Below are 20,719 nucleotides of genomic sequence, written 5' to 3'. Positions count from 1 at the left end.
ACAAAGTAGTAACAGTATTAAAAGATCAATATTAAAACTACAATGAGCTGTTTTCAAAATTAGAAGCACTGATTTGTTCACAATTGAAGAGGAGCTTTGCAGAAAGAGACATTTTAAACTCAGTTTTTGTTGCTTTGAAACAATTTCTTTGTTAAGTCTGCATGTGAAGGAACTTACCACTGGTGAGCATGCTGTGCACTTGTCAAATGCTAAACTTGCTGGAAGGACATTGTCAAATCTTGACAAAAAGCCACGGATCTAAAAGAAGGGGGAAATGGTATATTGATCACAATCTGTAAAGAGCGATTGGTTGCAGCAGTTGTAAACATCAGGGATTACTGGGACCAGAGCTGCTGCTTTCCTCCACAGAAGACTGATGATCTAATCCTCCCTTTTCCCTTGCGCGTCATATGGAAGAGGAAACAATACACCACAGAAACAGAAAATTTCAGATATAATGATCAGAAACATCCAGAGAATAAAATTGTTTTTACAGTGAGAGGTTGGTGTCTAGAATGCCAGAGAATGTGGTATAGGGCAAGTCATTGTAGCTTTCATAAGGGAACTAGACAATTATCTGAAGAGAAGATATTTTGAGGGAAAAGGCAGGGCAATAGGGCTCTCAGAGCAGTAGAGGACCAGCATGGACATTATGGACTGAATGGACTCTTACTAAGGTTTAAATATTCTACAATTCCATTTATTTGTCACAGCTCTTCGTAACCTCAACATTATTTATAAACCTGTAAGTCCCCATTCTGTCTTCAAAACTGCAAACCCCTCACCAATGGTCATATCCTAACAAACAAACCCTACCTTGAAGAGGTTCTCCTCCTCTCTCTACAGAGATCTCAGTGAGTCTTTCTCTCACTGCACCCCCCAAGGTCATCGCATCTGCCCTGAAGCTCTTCAGCCATGTCCTGAATCAGACTCGCTACCACAGTCACATCTCCTTCCTCAGTGCCTGCCTACGGACCCACTCCGTCGAGGACATGCAGGTTCTGGGCCTCCTCCATCGCCACTCCCTTACCATCCAACGCCTGGAGGACGAACGCTCAGCTACTGCCTCAGGACCCTCCAACCTCATGGCATCAGTGTAGATTTTACCACTTTCCTCATTTCCCCTCACCCCCCCCCCATCTTATCCCAGTTCCAACTTTCCAGTTCAGTACCGCCCCCATGACCTGTCCCACCTGTCCACCTTCCTTCCCACCAATCCACTCCACCCTCCCCTCCGATCTATCACCTTTACCCCCCCCACCTCCATCCACCTATCACACTCTCAGCTACATTCTCCCCAGCTCCACCCCCCTCCCATTTATCTCTCCACCCCGGAGGGTTTTGCTTCTAATCCTTCAGTCTTAAAATATCTAAAATGATTTGCAATTTGTTAGCAACAGCCAATTGGTGGTACTGAACAAGTTCAAAAGCAGTTCTTTGCTTTTGTAGTCCTTTTCTTCAGATGTAAAACTAAGGATGGTAGAAATATCCCTTGAGCATAGGATCAGGAGAAGTAGCTGCCCATGCCAGTTCTGTAATTCACTGAGATCATGGTTAATCTTCAAGACCTGCACCTGCCTTTGCCTCATACTCCTCAACAACATCTACAGAAGAAAACCTATCATTAAGTTTTAGAACTAACAACTGATGCAGCATCATCAATTGATGCTTTCAGAAAAGGGTTTCAAACTGCTATCAATCTTTGTGAAGGAGTGTTTTCTAACTTCACTCCTGAAAATCTAAAACTGAGAGGTCAATGCATGGTCTGTGTCTTTTCAAACAGCAAAAGCCGCTTAACTCTATCTAGCCTACCTGTTCCTTTTAATATGCTAAAAGCTTTTATCAAATTACACATTCTGAATTTCAGGCAATACCATCATCTTTTGGCTAATTCCTCCTTATGGAATAATCATTAGCGTTTGGGAATCATTCAGGTAAGCAGAGTTCCTTAAAGGCCAATATATCTTTCCTACAAACTGCTCACAGGACTCCAAGTGTAGCCTTACCAGGATCTTAAATAGCTCAAGTATGACTTCTGCCCTCTGCAATCAGTCCTTTAGGGAAAACTACTAGGGCTCCTTTAGTCTTCTGATTATTTTCTGTACCTGTTTGTGACATTTCAATGATGTACTCAAAATAATTTTTCTATATCTTGTTGCAATTGTATACTTCCTTAAAATCCAACCAATTCGCAAATTTGGGTTTGTAGCTTTCTATTTCATCATTTAACTTAGCAATAATTACTGCGAACAGTCAAGGCCCCAGGACAGATCCATGAGGCACACCAAATACTCACACTCTGACCATTATAGTACGTGTCCAAAATTGGTACTTACTGTCCTCTGCTGCTCAACCCATTTCCTAACCTGGTCAAGACAACCTTCTACTCCATAAGCTTCAAAGAAATCTTATGAGGACGTTTGATGTGCTTTTTGGAAATTTACATAAATAACACCCATAGAGATTCTCCTGTGAGCAATCTTGGGCTCTGTATCTAATAAAGGATGTGCTGGATGAAGATCTTGTTATATGAGAAGTGAGTGAAGTCTCTGGGTCTGTATTCGATAGAGTTTAGAAGGTTGAGGGGATCACATTGAAGCTTACAGAATACGAGAGGCCTGGACAGAGCGGACGTTTCCACTCATAGGAGAGACTATGATCCTGGGTTATAGCCTCAAAATGAAAGGATGACCCTTTAGATTGGAAATGTGGAGGAATTTCTTCAGCCATAAGATGGTAATCTGTGGAACTAATTGCCTCAGAAGGCTATGGGAGCCAAATCATTGGATGTATTTAAGATAGAGATAGGTAGGTTCTTGATTAGTAAAGGGGGAAAAAAGGGTTATGGGGAGAAGGCAGGAAAATGGAGTTGAGAAAGTTCAGCCATGACTGAATGGCAGAGCAGACTCAATGGGCTGAGTGAAGTAATTCTGCTTCTGTACCTTATGGTCTGTCCATTAATTTTGTTATTGTTTCAAAAATTCAAACATTTCATCAAACATGATTTACCTTTCAAAAATCCAAACTTGCTTTCTGATCAGCTTAATTACAAATGCTTAAGTATAGGCTAGCTATTAATTTCCCAAATATATTGGGCAACTTACCTAAAATTTCACTATTTAAGATACATGAGAAAAAAAAAGTGAAATTTTCTAAATTAAATGGAAAGTTTATGAATTGGGAGCATTTGGGAAGATTATAATTAGGGTATCTGCAATGCGGCCACTAAACGTGTGCATCAAGTTCCTTCTGGATTCCACACCAATTAATATCTGACCATTTATTTATCTTATACTTACTTCCAAAAAGTATTGCATCATTTTTCGTCAGACTTTGAACTAAATCTGCCACCTATCTGTCCAGAGAGAAATAGCTGCAAGTGAAATCTCATAAGTAGGCATGTGCAGAGCTATATTCTGGTGGGGCAGTGTAAGATGTATGTTCCCCACAGTCTAATTCCAATTTTGTATTCACCTCAGTAATGACAGTGGAGCATAACTTTAGCTCAAAAATCAGTTTTCAATTTACAATGACTGTACTGATCATTTCACTTTCTTTAGGGCATACTGACTGCTAATTAAATCTTGCTTAACCAAATATATCAATTTTCTTATGGCACCACCTAGAGTCCTGAGATGTCACTGCCATCAAACCCAATCCTGCTTTTTTTTAAAATACGATTTTCAAGTATCATACCAGAGCTGAACACGAACTATTACAATCACCTATTCAACAATAAAATAACACTAATTACTGCCAAGAGAATTAAACACTCAACCAAGAGAAAATAAGCAAAAGGAATCGAGCAGTCTTTTATCAAGAGTGTCACCTGAAAAATGCAGGTTAATACTATTTATCCCCGAATGTAGGTTTTTCTTCCTCGACTTTTAGCTCTGATCAGATGTAGCTTGAGAACTTCTATGCAGTAATATTTAATGCATCAAGTCCAATGACTAACTCACTGTGGCCCAGAATAACAGCAGTTGGTGAGGTGCCCATAATTATACATATGAAGTGTTTCTGACTTCAACCAGGTTACCATGGGAACACAGTGGCAGAAAATTGCTTCCTATAAGAGAGAAAGTTGAAATCACCTCATAAGACTGCAATGCAGTTTGTGATATTAGTTTGTAATTTTAAAAAATGTATTCACAGGATGAGGATGTCGCTGGGTGAGCTGGCATTTATTGCATATCCCTAAGTGCCCAGAAGGCAGTTAAGAGTCAATCAGATGGGTGTTTCTGACAATCAGCATTGGATTCATAGTCATCATTAGACTCCAGATTTTTATTGAATTTAAATTCCACCATCTGCCATGGCAGGATTTGAATCTAGGCTTCCAGAACATTACCTGGCTCTCTGGATTAACACTGCACCAATAATACCACTCAGCCATCGCCTATCAATGTATGTTGCCTACCTACTCAGCACACCTCATGGCCACAATGGTTCAGTACATGGAAAAACCATTGGAGAGCTGAAGGATAAAAAATATAATCAAAACGGGATGCTCACTATTTAAAACACTCCAATATGCTTGTCTTTTCTCACTTTTTAAGAATTTCTACCTGCTCTTTAATCTCTTCCAATTCTTATATTTAATAAGTATAGGATATTTTCAATGACATTATTTGGCATTCAACCAGCACTGCCAGGAATACAAGCCAAATAATATACTTTGAGAACCATAATGAAATCACTACCTAGAAAGTGCACTTCTCCACAAACATCGATAGCATCACCATGGTAAATGTCCGCTGTAACACCGATCTAGCTTTGAAAAACCTGTAAAACATCTGGGAACTAAAGAGGAATGGCTGCCCCAGCATGAAAAATAAAGTATTAAAGCTTTCTTTTCAATACATAAAACACCTGGAAGGGATTTAGTTATTTATTTGTTGTTCATTTCGGCAATCTGGGCTTCACTGGCTGGACCAGCATCTATCATTTATCTCTGGTTTCCTTTGAGACATTGGTGATGAGCTGCCTTCCTGAACTGCTGCAGTCCATGTGTTTCTGTCCTCAGTGCCCTTAAGGAGGGGGGTTCCAGGATTCTGACCCAGGAAAATTGAAGAAACTGCAATATATTTCCGAGGATGGTGAGTGACTTGGAGGGGAATTTGCGCATGCTAATGTTCTTATGTATCTGCTGTTCATGGTGATGCTCCCATGTATCTGCTGCTTGTATCCTTCTGGATGTGTAGTGTGTTTGGAAGGTGCTGTCTAAGGAACCTTGGTGAATTTCTGCAGTGCATCTTGTGGATAATGCACACTGCTGCTACTGAGCACTCCCAAAGAAGGGAATGAACTTTTGTGGATATGCTGCCAATCAATCTGGTTGCTTTGTTCTGAATGGTGCTACATTTCTCGAGTGCTGCTGAAGCTCACTCCTAACTTGCGCCTCGTAAATGGTGGACTGACTTTGGAGAATCAGAAGGTAAGTTACTTGCTGCAGGATGCCTAGCTTTGATATGCTTTTGTAGCCACAAATATTTATATAGCTAGTTCAATTCAGTTTCTGGTCACTGGTAACCCCCAAGATATCGACAGTGAGGGACTCAGTGATAGAAATGCCTTTTGATGGTTAGATTCTTTCATGTTGGAGTCTGTAACTGCCTGGCACTTGTGGGGTAAACACATCCAAATGTAGCAAGACGAGTGGCAAATTACAAGTTGTTTCAGTATCTGGGGACTCATAACATTGTAAAATCATCAACGAACATCCCCACTTCTGATGGAAGGTTATTAAAGAAACATCTCAAGATGTTTGCAAGGAACTCCTGCGGAGATGTCCTGGAGTTGAGATAAGTGATCTTGAACATCCGTAACCATCTTCCTTCGTGCCAGGTATGACTCCAACTTGATTTCCATTGATTCCAGTTGTACTTGGGTTCCTTGAAGCCACACGTCTTCAAGTGCAGCTTTGATGTCAAGACAGTCACTCTCACCTCACTTCCAGAATTCAGTCTTTTTTTAATCCATGTTTTAACTATGCTTTAATGAGGTAAGGAGCTAAATGACGTTAGTCAAATGCAAACTAAGCAACAGTGAACAGGATATTGCTGAGCAAATGCTGCCTGATAATATTGTTGATGACCTCTTCCATCACCTTGATGATGAGGCAGTAATAGGCTCGGCTGAATTGACTCAGTTTTTTTGTGTATAGAGCATCCCCAGCAATGTTTCATACGGTAGATACCAATATTTTAACTGTTCTAGAACAGCTTGGTTAGCATGCAGCCTGCGCTAATACAAGAATGTTGACAAGGTCTCTAGCCTTTGCAGTATCTAGTGTATCCAGCTATTTTTTTGAAATAACATGGAGCAAAATAAATTAGCTTCAGACAATGCTGGGAACCTCTGGAGGAAGCCAAGATGGATCATCCACTCAGCAGTTCTGGCTGAAGACTCTTGAAAATGCTTCATCTGGGCTCTCCCATCATCGAGGATGGGTATTTGTGGAGCCTTCTCTGCCAGTAACTTGTTTCAAAGTCCACGATCATTCATGACTGGTTGTGGCAGGACTGCAGAGCTTAGATCTGATCTATTGGTTGTGGATCACTTAGCCCTGTCTATTTCTTGCTGTTTTTGCTATTGAAATGCAAGCAGTCTTGTTTTCTAGCTTCATCAGGATTGACCCTCATTTTTAGATGTGTGTGGTGCTGCTCCTTGCATGCCCACTTGACGACTTCACTAAATCAAAATTGACTCCCTGGTTTGATGGTCATGGTAAAGTGGGGGGAAAAAAACAGGCCAACAGGTTGCAGATTGTGTTTGAATAAAATTCCACTGCTGGGCCACTGCACCTCATGAATGCCCAGTCATGAGTTGATAGACCTGCCTGAAATCTATCCAATTTAGCCCAGATATCATGCCACACAACACTAGTGGAGGGTATCAATGTGAAGACAGGCCTCCATTTCTCATTCTTACCAATCTATCAGGGACAGATGCATGTGCAGCAGGCAGATTGAAGAAGATGAGGTCAATAATCAACTCGGCTGTGCTTTTCTTTTCCAGCACCACAGTTTCCGACAAAGATGAGGTCAAGTTTGTTTTTACACGCAAAAAAGATTGAAGAACTACCTCCAAAAACAAGAAACTTAAAAGCTTGGAACACTACCAAAGTGCAACTCTACTCATGTTCATTGCAGATCTATCAGTTTGACATCAGACGTGGGGCAGTTACTGGAATTACTACCAGGGATAGAGTTTGAGAGTTATCCACAGATGTAGTGGGCCAAATGGCCTCCTTCTGTGTTGTAATTATTCTGCGAGTCAGTGAAGTAAAATTTGATCAAAGAGCATGAAATGTGAAAGGAAGGCATTTTTGATTGTCTTGATTGAAACTTTTGATGATATCGTAAATCAGCTCAGTGCAGGGGTATTTATTGATGGTGTCTTAATGTCTTTTGGAAGTCCATTTGATAAGATTCCACAAGATTAAAAAAATAAGCACATGGTGGTACCATTGGGATGGGTTGATGATCAGTTGGGAAGATGACAGAGAGTAGGAATGACAGACTGTGCTCCTTGGATGGGGGCTTGAGTTTTTTTATCATATATATTAAGCACTTAGATGAATTCATTTATCTGAAGCACTTTGTTCGGTTTTGGAATCACAGCGTGCATTCAACAAGCTTCAAGAGTGACATTAAGACAACAGGTTAGGTACTTAATTTGGTGGGGGATCTAAAATAAGAGGACAGAATCTTCAAAGTTATCATGGCTGGGCCAAGTGAAATTAACAAGACTGACACTTGCATATTTTCATTTCGAATGGGTAGCAATGGATATGGATCAAAGATGGGTATGTGGAATTGAGATGCAGTTCAGTCATGACGCCACTGAATGGCAGAACATACTCAAGCAACTGCATGATCTACTCCTGTTCTTATTAACGAAGTGCACTTCATCTTATTCAGCAATAAAGCTATACTTGACAACTTTTATCACAAGACTAACTCTGATAAAGGAAAGTGGTTCTTAAAAACAAGTCACAATAAACTTCCACAAAAAAAAAGGCATAATTGAAAAAGATGTCATAAGAGATCTGTCCCTAATACACTGCGCTCGAGGCATAGGTAAGAGGTTACCCACCTGATGAGGGACAAGTCCTAGAGATGTCGGAGGCTCATTGAGCCGGTCATCGCTGCTGCTGGCGACTGCATACCCACTATAAAGCCAACAAATGGTGCTGTCAAATTTCTTAAATTGAAAACGAAAAGTTAACAAGTATCAAATCTAATTGGTCTGACACCAGAAATCACACAGAAATCTAGTGGAAACTATATGATAACTTCAAACATAGCAAACAAATTCAACCTTAGAGAAATTATTCTTTAGGATGGAAAAGTAGGAGGGGGAAGATGCTCTCAATGCTGGGAAGCAGAGAAATCTTGATGTACAGTTACATCAGTCATTAAAAGGTGGTATAAATGTTATTAGTGGAATGGAGATGGTTAAGCAGTGACCTCACTTTGGTCTCCAAGATTATGAAGGATTACAATTAAGTAGATTGTGATGGATTGCTTGCATTGGTCAGTGAGAAGACAGCAAAAACACAAATGTAGGATATTTATCAAAAGAAGTGATTTTTAGAAAATGGTTCTTTGGCACAAACCCCAGTTTTGACTATTTGAAAAGAGAAACATTAAAGGATACAGACAGCAACATTAATTAAGTTTATAAAAGCTGAACAAAATAATCCACAGCAAATCTACTAGTAAGACGGTGTTAGAAAGCTACCTGGGGGCATCAGTAGCATCTAACTGTAGCAAGCTGTAATCACACATTTTAATTATGTCCTCTGTATTTCAACATTCACATTTTAAAACTACTCCAGTAGAGGGAACAGATATAACTAGTCAGAAATTGCAGACTTCTGCAAACATTTAACAAAAGCAAACATTTCAAGATCTACATTCCCAGCTTGTCAATTACAGAGGCACTTAATTAGAAGGGCAATTACATACAAATCCTTTAGCTTACCCTTCAACATGTTGCAGTATAGAAACCATTAATTCCACGGCAAGCGCTCCAGCGATCATGGCCAGACCAGGCCGACTCACAGTGCACTGCTGGTCTAGAGTACGGTCTCTGGTTGACTGACAGAAAAGGCAGTAAATTATTCCCATCATGACACTTGTTTGTTAAAAATTACCATCAGTTTAGAAGAATATCAAGATTTTTATCTTTACACTATAGTTGGAAAACAAAATGCCCTTTCATTGAGCCCTGTGCTGCATGCATCATTCTCCAGAGGGCAGAAAGTTTACAGCTGAACCTGATACCTAGAAAATGTCAAAAGATGACTGAGCATCAGCACTAATCTGTTTTCTTTCTTGGGAACTCTCAGAACTTCTTCCATGGATCTGCCAAAGTTCAGAAATATTATACCTGGATTCAGGCAGAAACTTGCACCTTGCTTTTTTCTGTGCACTGTAAAATACAGTGACATTAATGCCAAGTTATTTTCGTAAAACAAAAAAGAAGTTCCCTGACCAGATCAACAGGTCACAGAATAACATCTCCCGAACAGCAGAAACTTAGCTTCCAAATTCTCATTTTTCTGAACTAATCTGAACTCAATATGATGTCTTAAGTGCTATGTGAGGCTTTGTTGGTTAAAAAAGTGAATGGAGTGGGTAGATGTCAAGAGAAAATATCATTGAACTATAGCAGAAGCTATTTTTCACATATGCAACTTACATCTCCAGGTGCGACGACGTCATTACAGAAGTAGCAGCCTAATTTGTGGCCAGGAATGTTTGAAAAGAGTGACGAGCCTGCCAAGGAAGAATTGACGGTGGCAGCAACGAGAGCTGGTTCGCCGGATTCCTGCTTTGGCCTTTTCAAGCCATGTCTCATCACGACAAAAGTATCAAAACCCAATGCTGCATTAATAACTAACTGCAGGCAAAAAAATACGTAATTTACATTCATGTTTAACTGTATTTTCATTTTAAAATAATAAATCCCTATTCTGTTATTTCTTTGTCCAGATGGAGTTTTATCAAAATAAGACACATACTATGTTTTTGAAAGTTTTATGAAGTGGATTTCAATTTTAGCACATGGGTGATTATGGTGAGAGCACCATCTTTACTGCCAAAATCCTATCTACACTCTTATTTTCCAAACATCTGTAAGAGTATTATGAATTTTTTAAATATGCTCCAATAGTTTTACATGAAGTGCAAACAAATGGATAGAACATAGATAGATGTCAATAGAACATAGGACATAGAAAATTACAGCACAGAACAGGCCCTTTGGCCCACGATGTTGTGCCGAGGTTTAATCCTAATGTAAAATATAGTAACTTAACCTACGCACCCCTCAATTCACTGCTATGTGTGTTGGTTTGCATGCGTTAACAGTCCTGATCAGATTTGTTTACCCTAGCCCAATACCTCTCAACCATATTTTAAAATTCAGATATCCAATCTAATCTTGAATGATGTGCATTATGCTACAACCACTAATAATGGAAAGGAATTCTACAGCTGCATTACTCTCAGCTCAAAGTTTCGCTTGCACTTCCTTCTTCATATTTCTCAAATTTAATCTTTTTCTCAATCCTTACCTATTAAAAACACAGTCTGTCTATGTGCATGCTGGCAATTTTTTTTGTTGTTGATAGTAGGAATGCTTTATCTATTCATAGGAAAGGTGAATTCCCACAAGATGAATAATGGGTATAATGTTAACAATCGAATTAGCAATGGCACACATAACATTCATGCAACGTAACTGTCACATGCCCTTACTCGTAAGTCGAGAGTGTGGTGCTGGAAAAGCACAGCAGGTCAGGCAGCATCCGAGGAGCAGAAGAATCGATGTTTCAGGCATAAGCCCTCCATCGGGAATCAGGCTTTTGGGCCAGGGAAGCTGAGAGATACATGGGAAGAGGATAGTGGTGGTGGGGTGCGGGAGAGAAGAGAAGAGGTAGCTGGGAAAGTGATAGGTAGATGAAAGTGAGGGAAAAGGTTATAGGTCGGTGGGGAGAGGGGGTGGGGGGTGTTGGAGTGCTTAGATGGGAACGGTCATAGACAGGTCAGGAGGGCGGTGCCAAGTTGGAGGCTTGGGACTGGGATAATGTCGCTGGTGGGGAAATGAGGAAGCTGTTGAAATCCACATTTTACCCGTGTGGTTGCAGGGTCCCAAGGTGAAATATGAGGCATTCCTCCACCAGGCGTCCGGTGGTAATGGTTTGGTGGTGGAGGTGGCCCAGGGCCTGCATGTCCTTGACAGAGTGGGAGGGGGAGTTGAAGTGTCCAGCCATGGGGCAGTGGGGCTCGTAGGTGCGGGTGTCCCAGAGATGTTCCCTGAAACGATCCGCAAGAAGGTGCCCAGTCTGCCTGACGTAGGGGGGAACCACATCAGGTACAATGGATACAGTAGATGACATTGGTGGAGGTACAGGCAAATTTCTGTCAAATGTGAAACAATTCTTTGGAGCCTTGGACAGAGGTGAGGGGAGTGGTGTGGGCACAGGTTTTGCACTTGCTGCAGTGGCAGGCAAAGGTGCCAGGAGTGGGATGTGGGCTGGTGGGGGACATGGACCTAACAAGGGAGTTGCGGATTCGGGATTAGTGGTGCTGGAAGAGCACAGCAGTTCAGGCAGCATCCAAGGAGCTTCAAAATCGACGTTTCGGGCAAAAGCCCTTCATCAGGAACTTTTGCCCGAAACGTCGATTTCGAAGCTCCTTGGATGCTGCCTGAACTGCTGTGCTCTTCCAGCACCACAAATCCAGAATCTGGTTTCCAGCATCTGCAGTCATTGTTTTTACAAGGGTGTTGCGGAGGCAATGGTCTCTCTGGAAGGCTGATAGGAGTGGGGAGGGAAATATATCTCTGGTGGTGGGGTCTGGTTGGAGGTGGCAGAAATGACGGAGGATGACGCGTTGCATGCGGAGGTTGGCGGAGCAGAAAGTGAGGACCGGGGTTTCTGTCCAAGTTGAACTGGGAAGGGTGGGTTCAAGGTCAGTGGTGTGGGAAGGTGGAGGAGTTGCGCTGGAGGACATTGTCAACCATGTGGGAAGGGAAATTGCGACGTTGGAAGGAGGAGGCTATGTGGGATTTTCTAAGGTGGAATTGGTCATCCTGGGAACAGATGTGGAGGAGGCGAAACATAGATTCTCCTGCTGCTTGAATGCTGCCTGACCTGCTGTGCTTTTCCAGCACCACGCTCTCGACTCTGATCTTCAGCATCTGCAGTCCTCACTTTCTGCCCTTACTCAAAAGCATTACCAACAGCACAAAGTCCCTCATTATCATCAACAACTTTCAGCTCACCACTAACGAGACCTCAACCGGATCTGGACTAGCCACATCAATAGCAGGACAGAGGCTGGGATGAGTGTCTTATTTTCCAACCCAAGATCTTATCAGTTCAAGTCAGGGGAGTAATGGAATGCTCTCCACTTGCCTGGATGGGTACTGCAGCAACAGCTAGAGGTTTGACACCATCCAGGATAGTTCAATTGGTCAGTGTCCCTGTCTCCTGCAGTCATTATCCATTCTCTGAATAGTTGGAGCACAATGGGAGCAGTACATATCAACTCCAAAATGCACTAAATCCACTATAGCAACTCATCAGGGTTACTTTGATAGCAGCTGCTTCCCACTGAGGGCAACACCAGCAAAGACACAGGAGCACTGTTACTCCCAAGACCTTTGCAAAGTCATTGTTCAAAAGTAAATGGAATAAACATTGGCCTTGATACCATCCCTGTAGTTGATCAGCCTGACAATACAAAACACTTTGATTTAAACATGGAAAATGGAGTCTTCGAATAAGCAAGGCAAAACTGTGGTACCATGCCCCAGATCATTAACTTCAGGACAAATGGAACAGTAAAAACATGGTTCAAGTGTGTGGCATTTTTGTTATCCGGTGTATATATTTTTCCATTTTTAAACTTGTAAGTGAGAAGAAAACTGGTCACTCAAAAAGGGGAAATATATCCTAAACTAAAGGATTTACTTCCAGTTTTTCGTCACCAATTCTTTCTACATCAACAGAATTTAGCCACTGAGCCACTGTTGACAGGTAGTAAATTGAGGTGCTAATGATATTGTACCTTTCGTTGACTGGCTGCAATGACTGTGGGAAGCCAGCGACTCTCCCGTGTGTCCATTAGCAGGAAAATGACATCATGTGAGCAAATGAGTTTCTCCAGCTGTTCAACATCTTTCTGAGCCTGTTGCATCGTCACTGCAGAAAAATTCACCGGGTGACCTGGCATCGGTATGCTTAGGTTAAAACCTTCCACTTTCTGCAATAATGAATAGTCCACAGTGAGACACACTTACAACAAATTGCAGAAAAGCTGTATATTATTATGATCTATAATAATATAAATTGCCCTTGGTTTTGCTCATGGAAGTTAATATATGCGAATTATGTCATTGACATATTAAATGACATTGAAGTTGGGGGAAAAAAATCCAGGGACTAACTCCACAAAACTACTTTGTTTCCAGAATCTACAAATCCATCATTGACAAATAGAAACTTTGAAATTTGATACAACACTTCATACCAGTAAGGATGGACAGAAGACAAAACCAAAGTCACAACAGGAAGGAAGGATTGTGAATGGGAAACCTGTGAACTGTGGAAAACTTTCAATAATTAGAAAGATATTGCACTTTTATATAACACCATTCACATGCTCAGGGAAGTCTCAACATACCCAAATTAATTTATTTTGATGTGTAGATGCGGTTTTGGAGGCAAACATGGCAATCAAATGAAGATCTCACAACAGCAATTGAAATGATCTGTTCATCACATTTTGGTTAAAATATTCAGAGAAATCTCTACTCTTCCTGCAATCAAAAAATTTTACCACATCCTCGATGTGGAGAAGTGTATTCATTTATTGGGGGATTGAGATAGTTTTGGATACAGCCTTCAGTGCAGCATAGCAAGTAGCCATTGTTAACGTCTAAGCCCAGTTATCAAATAGAACATACTATTGAGGCCTGACAGTAACACCCTTACATCCAGTCAGAAGGTTGGTTGATCAAAATCCACCCTAGGGCTGACTCATCAGTATAATACTGAGGTAATTGTTGTACTTTTGACGAGATTGTGAACCAAACCTGTTCAAACCTACCAGTTTAGGTGGACACAAAATATTCCATGGCATTACAGTCTGAAGAAACTAAAGGGAGCTCCTCTTGCCCTGACTAAGTTACCTCAAAGTCAACACACCTCAAAATAATTTAAGCTATCACTTATCTCGCCACCACCTCATTTGCCAGAAGATAACAGTGACTATGCTTTAAATCAACTCATTGCCCCATTTTGGGACATCCTGCAGTTGTGAATAGTATTTGAAAAATACAAGCGCTCCCATCCTACTTATCCAGCAAAGATTTGTCAAAAGCTAGTAGTTAACAGGAACCAGGGTCAACTCCCATCTTCAATTTTCATGCCAACTCAAGCCAGTTGTCTGGTGAAAGCTTTTTCTTACAATGGACAAACTTTAAATTAAACTCAGCTTTTAAAATAAGCATCAGTTTTAGTATGAATTTTGCGTAATCAATCCATCACTTCATTGTTTCAATGTAACATAAACAATTTGTAGCAGTTCAATGCTTTAATACCTTGACACAATTTGAACCATTACACTGTGATACAACTATGTTATAATATTGTAAGTTGCTATTCCACTACTTTCAAAATGAAATGTCAAATGCAGGTAATAAACTGTATTGGCATGCAACAAAATGAAGATCGCGTGTTACAAAATAAATTAAGCTATTTATATATTTTTTCATTCTTTTCAGACGATCAACACATTACGAATACATTATACAGAAATACATTAAAGCAGAGTTCTCTGCCAGTGCTATAAAAAGAGTCAGATTGCTATAGGAAATGCAGAACAGATACACAAGGCAGGAATTCTTACTCACCAGGAATGAACACTATAAAGTACATATGGTAACTAAACAAGTGCTTTGCAAATCAATAACACCGATTTCACAATGCTTTTGTACTTCCAGTTGACTCTGTGTTATTACCGGAAAGTATTGTTTATTTTCCTGAAAAGTGTCAGTTAGGTATTTGTTTCAGAAGTAAACATCATAATTCAGAATTATCAAAAAAAACAACTGCATTAAAAAACACTCAATTCCATTCAGAGTTCTTGATGTGTGCACTTTGGAACCGAAACAAGATTCTACAGCTAGCCAGTGGTGAAATACTAACCAAAATTTAACAATATGTGGTTAACCAAGGAGACAGGAAATTATTGGACTGTTATTAGCTTTATGTTGTTATGCCATCTCTATATCGGTGCAAAATTTGCACTAAGTTGGTTGAATCGTAGCAGGAGTCCAAATTCCTCTACAGAATATTGGCCATAACCACTTTGCCAGTACGGAAGAATTCAACACAGGTCCAACCTCTGTTTGGCATTGCATATATTTAAGCAATACCAGCAAAAATATATATTTTTAACATATATTTGAAACAAATTTTCAATTTCATAATGTCAACAGCATTTTCAGCTTATTAAGATAAATAAAAGACAGTTGTGTTTTACTACTTGAGCATATACAGCATAAAGATATAAAAAGAGAATGAATTACATTTAAGCTATGTTTTAATACATCAGTGTCAATATCTGCCAATACAGACCAGAGGTAAGGCTCACCAACAACGCTGGAAGGGTTAGGTCCTTACTTTCTTAATGCTCACAGCAACAAGTTTCTCAAATTGAGCAAGTAATAATGGGTGTGGGTATAGTAATGTATTCAGTGGAAAAGAAACGTAAATTGTGTTCTTATTTTGGTAACTTGGGTCAGAAACAATGCTAAACTTAAATAAGAATAGTTACATAGCAATTAGAGCAGAGAATGAGCTAGAGTGGACTGGGAAAGGCGTTTAGCAGAAGACAGTTGAGAAACAATAATAGATATGTAAAAATATAATTTATGACTCACAGCAAAAAAAATCCCAGTACAAATGTAATACCTTATTCAAAAAGGGAGACAAATAAAAAAAAACAGCAATTATAGGTCAGTTAGCATAACACTGGAAAATTACATAGTAATTTACAATGATCTGATGGTAGAGCATTTAGAAGTGTACAATATAATCAAGCAAAGTCAGCATAGCTTCATAAAGAGAAAGTCATTCTTGACAAATTCATTCAAGTTCTTTGAGGAAGTAACAGGCAGGATAGTTAGAGTGGAACCTGTAGGTGTAACATACTTGAATTTCCAAAAAGATATTAGATAAGGCCACTTAAGTCAAAAAGTGTGGCGCTAGAAAATCACAGCAGGTCAGGCAGCATCCGAGGTGTAGGAGAATTGACATTTCGGGCATAAGCCCTTCATCAGGAATGACTCTCACATTCCTGAAGAAGGGCTTATGCCCAAAACGTCGAGTCTCCTGCTCCTCGGATGCCGCCTGACCTGCTGTGCTTTTCTAGCGCCACACTTTTCGACTCTGATCTCCATCATCTGCAGTCCTCACTTTCTCCTGGTCACTTATTAAGAGCCCAGGGTGTTGGAGGTAGTATATTAGCATGGATAGAGGATTAGCTAACTAATGAGAGAAAGACTGTTGACTTATATGGGGCATTTTCAGGGTGGCAACATGCAACTAGTAGAGCGCCACAGGGATCTGTGCTAAGGCCACAATTATTTGTGACACAGTGGTTCAGTGGTTAGCACTGCTGCCTCACTGCACCAGGGACCCAGGTTCAATTCCAGCCTCGGGTGACTGTCTGTCTGGAGTTTGCATGTTCTCCTTGTGTCTGCGTACTCTGGGTACTCCGGTTTCCTCCAACATTCTAAAGATGTGCTGGTTAGGTGAATTGGCCATGCTAAATTGCCAATGTATAGGTTAGGTGCTTTAGTCAGAGGAAATGTAAAGTAACAGTAGGGGAATGGGTCTGAATGGGATACTCGGATGATCGGTGCGGACATGTTGAGCCAAATGGTCTGATTCCACACTGTAGAGATTCTATTTATAATTTATATTGATGACTGAATTGAATATACTATTGCGAAGTCGGTAGATGACAGAACAAATAGTGGGTAGGCAAATGGTATGGATGACACAAACAATCTGCAGAGGGATACAGACAGGTTGAGTGAAAGGGCAAAACGTGATAGAATACGTAGGAAAATGTGACATTATGTACGTCTAGCAGGAAGAACAGAAGAGCTGAATATTAATTAAATGGAGAAAGGTTGCAAAAAGTTACAGCAGAGAGGTAATTGGGGATCTTTGTGCATGATTCACAAAAAGCTGACATCCAAGTTCAACAGGGAATAGGGAAGGTAATTGGACAGTTGGCCTTCGTTTCCAAGCAAATGGAGTGCGAAAATAGTGAGGTCTTGGTAAAACTATCCAAACAATAGTTAGATGATAGCGTGAATCTTGTGAACAATCTTGGTCCTGTATCTGGCATAGGATGCAGTCCAGAGGGGCTAGGATCTTATAAGAAATTGAATAGGTTATACTTCTATTCATTGGAGTTTAAAAGAATGAGGGAGACCTTATTGAAACATGTAAGATTTTTAGGAGATTTGACAGGATAGATGTGGAGTGGTTGCTTCCTTTTACAGAAGAGTCAAGGTCCAGAAGGCATAATCTCAAAGTTAGGGGTCACCTATTTAAAACAGAACAGAGGAGGAATTTCTTCTGATAGTGGTGAATCTGTGGGATTCTTTAGTACAGAGAGATGTCAAAGTTGGGTTCTTAAGTGTATTCAAAGTTAAGATAGATAGATCAGTGAGGCAACCAAGGATTATGGGCATAAACCAGTAAAGTGGAGTTCAGCATCATCAGATTAGCCATGACATTATTGAATCGTGGAGCAGATTAGATGGGTCGAAACCTACTTCTGCTCTCATGTTTTATTCTAAGACTAATAATTTTAGTTTTAGAATACATTTCCTTGCTGCTTATTAACATATTTTAATTTTAGTGTTTTATTTTTCTGGCTCGATATTGTGTGTTTGGGTTTGTTTACTTTCGGTGTTTTGAAATGGCAGCAGAGAGTGCCGACACCAAACAAGACTTTTCACTGTATTCATAACAAATACTTGGGTCAAGAAATAAATCAAATCAAATTAAAATGGCTCAAAGAATGCACTACTGCCAAACAACTGCTTGCAAAATCTCTTCTTCCTCTTCACTGCATCTGCTACTTCCAAGTTTGAGATGAATAAATGAAGCAAAGGTTGTTTTTGTAATCTTAAATAAACTGATCAGTAGTACCAATCCAATATCAGAACACATGAGCTAGTAGTCATCTGGTTTGGTTGTGTGTGTGTTGCATGTTCTTTTAATGTATCTTATTTGAGTCCTTTAAAAGGCACAACGGCCCTGTTCTACTGGAACCAGCACCCACCCCGCTTTGATATTTTACACACATTGCCAGTCTTAAAGGTTGCTGGAAATACTATTTATTTATTGTCACATTTAGTTTGTTACAAAATGCAGTGAAAAGTGTTGTATAGTATTCATCACTCTCTAAAACGTAAGCCAAAACGTAGAACACTAAAGCAGAAAATTAAAAAAATAAAGAATAAGTGTTCAACTTTACAGTCCAGGGGCCCAGTGATCAGCCAGAGCGTTTACAGGATCTTGGTTGCCTCACTGATCTATCTATCTTAACTTCATATAGCTGCTGAGTCAAACCTGCAGTGCATCCCTCCAAATAAGTATTTTAATTTATATTTACTGGTAAGGTTTTGTACCAAAGTGAGCATTAGTGTGAGGAAACGGAAACATTTTTGGAAATAGCAGCAAACAATGAATACTCCCACTACCACCCATGTACAGTTGAATTTGTTCTACTATCTTATACAAAATGAAACACAACATTTCCACAGTGCTCAACAGGGGAGATGCAGAAAGGGCACTGCCTTTGGTTGGGACAGTAGGAGACAGAACTAGGGGACAAGCTCAAAATTGTCTGCTACTTAGTTTGAGAATAAGAGGATATGAGGATTGTACAGCAAAAAGACCTGCATCTGTTTCTATCTTCCATGTTCCTACAAGTGCTGAAAGAACTTGCGCCTGCAAAAAACTGATACTGAACCCTCGATTTCAATGGAAGAGAAAAACCTTATTAGTTTGCTTATTGGGCCTGGATTGCAGCTGTTCGAGAAGGCAGCTTATCATCTTCTCAAGGGCAACTAGATACAGGCAATAAAATGCTTGCCAAGCTAGCGACACCTATGCCCCACAAGTATTTTAAAGAATGGCCGTCTGCTCGAAGAACCTGTCCCGATGCCCTAGAATCTAGGTTGGAATATTTGTAAGCAATAGCTTGAATGTTGTCTCGTGCTATTGGTCATGCAAATAAAACTGCCAAATAGGTAAATTAATGAGCTCATAAAGAAGTGAATTATCATAAAGCATAATAATCACTGCAATCAATTTATCCTACCTGGGCGGCATGGTGGCACAGTGGTTAGCACTGCCTCACAGCGCCAGAGACACAGGTTCAATTCCTGCCTCAGGCAACTGTCTGTGTGGAGTTTGCACATTCTCCCTGTGTCTGTGTGGGTTTCCTCCAGGTGCTCAGGTTTCCTCCCACAGTCCAAAATTGAGCAGGTTAGGTGAACTGGCCATGCTAACTTGCCCGTAGTGTTAGGTGAAGGGGTAAATGTAGGGGAATGGGTCTGGGTGGGTTGCGCTTCGGAGAGTCAGTGTGGACTTGTTGGGCCGAAGGGCCTGTTTCACACTGTAAGTAATCTAATCTAATCTATAAAAAGATAGACTAAAGATATAGGAGACTAATTATGAGCTTGTAATAATCCTTTGTAGTCACATCTCTCTTTGATGAACAATACAAAAAAAAACCTCAGAACTGGATCTCTATCTGAAAGGAAAGATCACCAATCAGGAGATGTAAGTTCTACTACAGGTAATCAAAAATCCATTTAGGAATCAGTGTGTTCGATACTTGACATGAAAACTATTTTATGATGAAAAATTGCAGGTGTGTTTGGACATATGTCCATTGATTTCTGGAACACAAATGTATTTAATTATGCATAATTATTAACCTTAAACAATAAAACGCTTTCTAAAAGAAATTTAACAATTAAATTAAACAAATACAAATTTCAATCAGCAGCAAATGCCCATTTGAAAACTTAAGAATAAGACATGCAAAAATAATAGGAACAAAGGACAGCAACTCAATAAAGGATATCAAGGCAAGGGGAAAAAGCCTCGGGAGAAAGAAGTGGTCTTCTTTTGAAGAAGGAGACATGCAAGGCAGCGAGAACTGGCTGGAGATTTCTGGTGGAAAGGAAAGTTAATAGTGTGACCAAGAGTGTTGGAAAAGTCCCCATCTTGAGTATTGGAGCGTCTCCATGACATGAAGGAGAAGAAATTGATATGGAGAAGAGATGGCAGAAAGGACTAGCAAATATATCAAGCATTAAAAGGTAAAGGCAGAAAAATAGAGTTGTGGATTAATGAGCTGAATGGTCTACTTCTGCTTATACATCATAATGTCTTCCAGAAATAACAAATGCAATAGGCCCACGATTCTATATTTGCAGCGACATAAAGCAGGAGGATATCTAAAACCTCTTGATTAGACACAACAGCAATGTGTACTTTATACTTTATTCTATGTGTCTTTTACACCTAGTCTGCAAAACATAGTAATAAATTTTTACATTCAAGTTTTGGTTACACAACAACCTAGTTTGTACTTAA

General features: G+C 40.1%; 1 protein-coding gene across 2 annotated transcripts in view; it reads right to left on the bottom strand.

Annotated features, from left to right (window-relative positions):
- atg7 (ATG7 autophagy related 7 homolog (S. cerevisiae)) overlaps nucleotides 1–20,719 on the bottom strand; it is a 141,065-nt gene that overhangs the window by 76,880 nt on the left and 43,466 nt on the right. For both annotated transcript variants that reach the window (XM_087994249.1, XM_043707933.2), the window contains exons 12-16: nucleotides 13,089–13,283; nucleotides 9,712–9,912; nucleotides 8,992–9,107; nucleotides 8,101–8,176; nucleotides 178–258 (exon numbers count right to left, since the gene is read on the bottom strand). In XM_087994249.1, the coding sequence (XP_087850375.1) occupies nucleotides 178–258; nucleotides 8,101–8,176; nucleotides 8,992–9,107; nucleotides 9,712–9,912; nucleotides 13,089–13,283 (669 nt within the window). The remainder of the gene's footprint in view (nucleotides 1–177; nucleotides 259–8,100; nucleotides 8,177–8,991; nucleotides 9,108–9,711; nucleotides 9,913–13,088; nucleotides 13,284–20,719) is intronic.

This window comes from Chiloscyllium plagiosum, unplaced genomic scaffold, assembly GCF_037043375.1.
Source record: "Chiloscyllium plagiosum isolate Xiang-an unplaced genomic scaffold, Cpla_swu_hap1 HiC_scaffold_14, whole genome shotgun sequence".
Lineage (NCBI taxonomy): Eukaryota > Metazoa > Chordata > Chondrichthyes > Orectolobiformes > Hemiscylliidae > Chiloscyllium > Chiloscyllium plagiosum.
The sequence above is the reverse complement of the archived record's forward strand: the minus strand, read 5'-3'. Positions and strand labels throughout refer to the sequence as shown.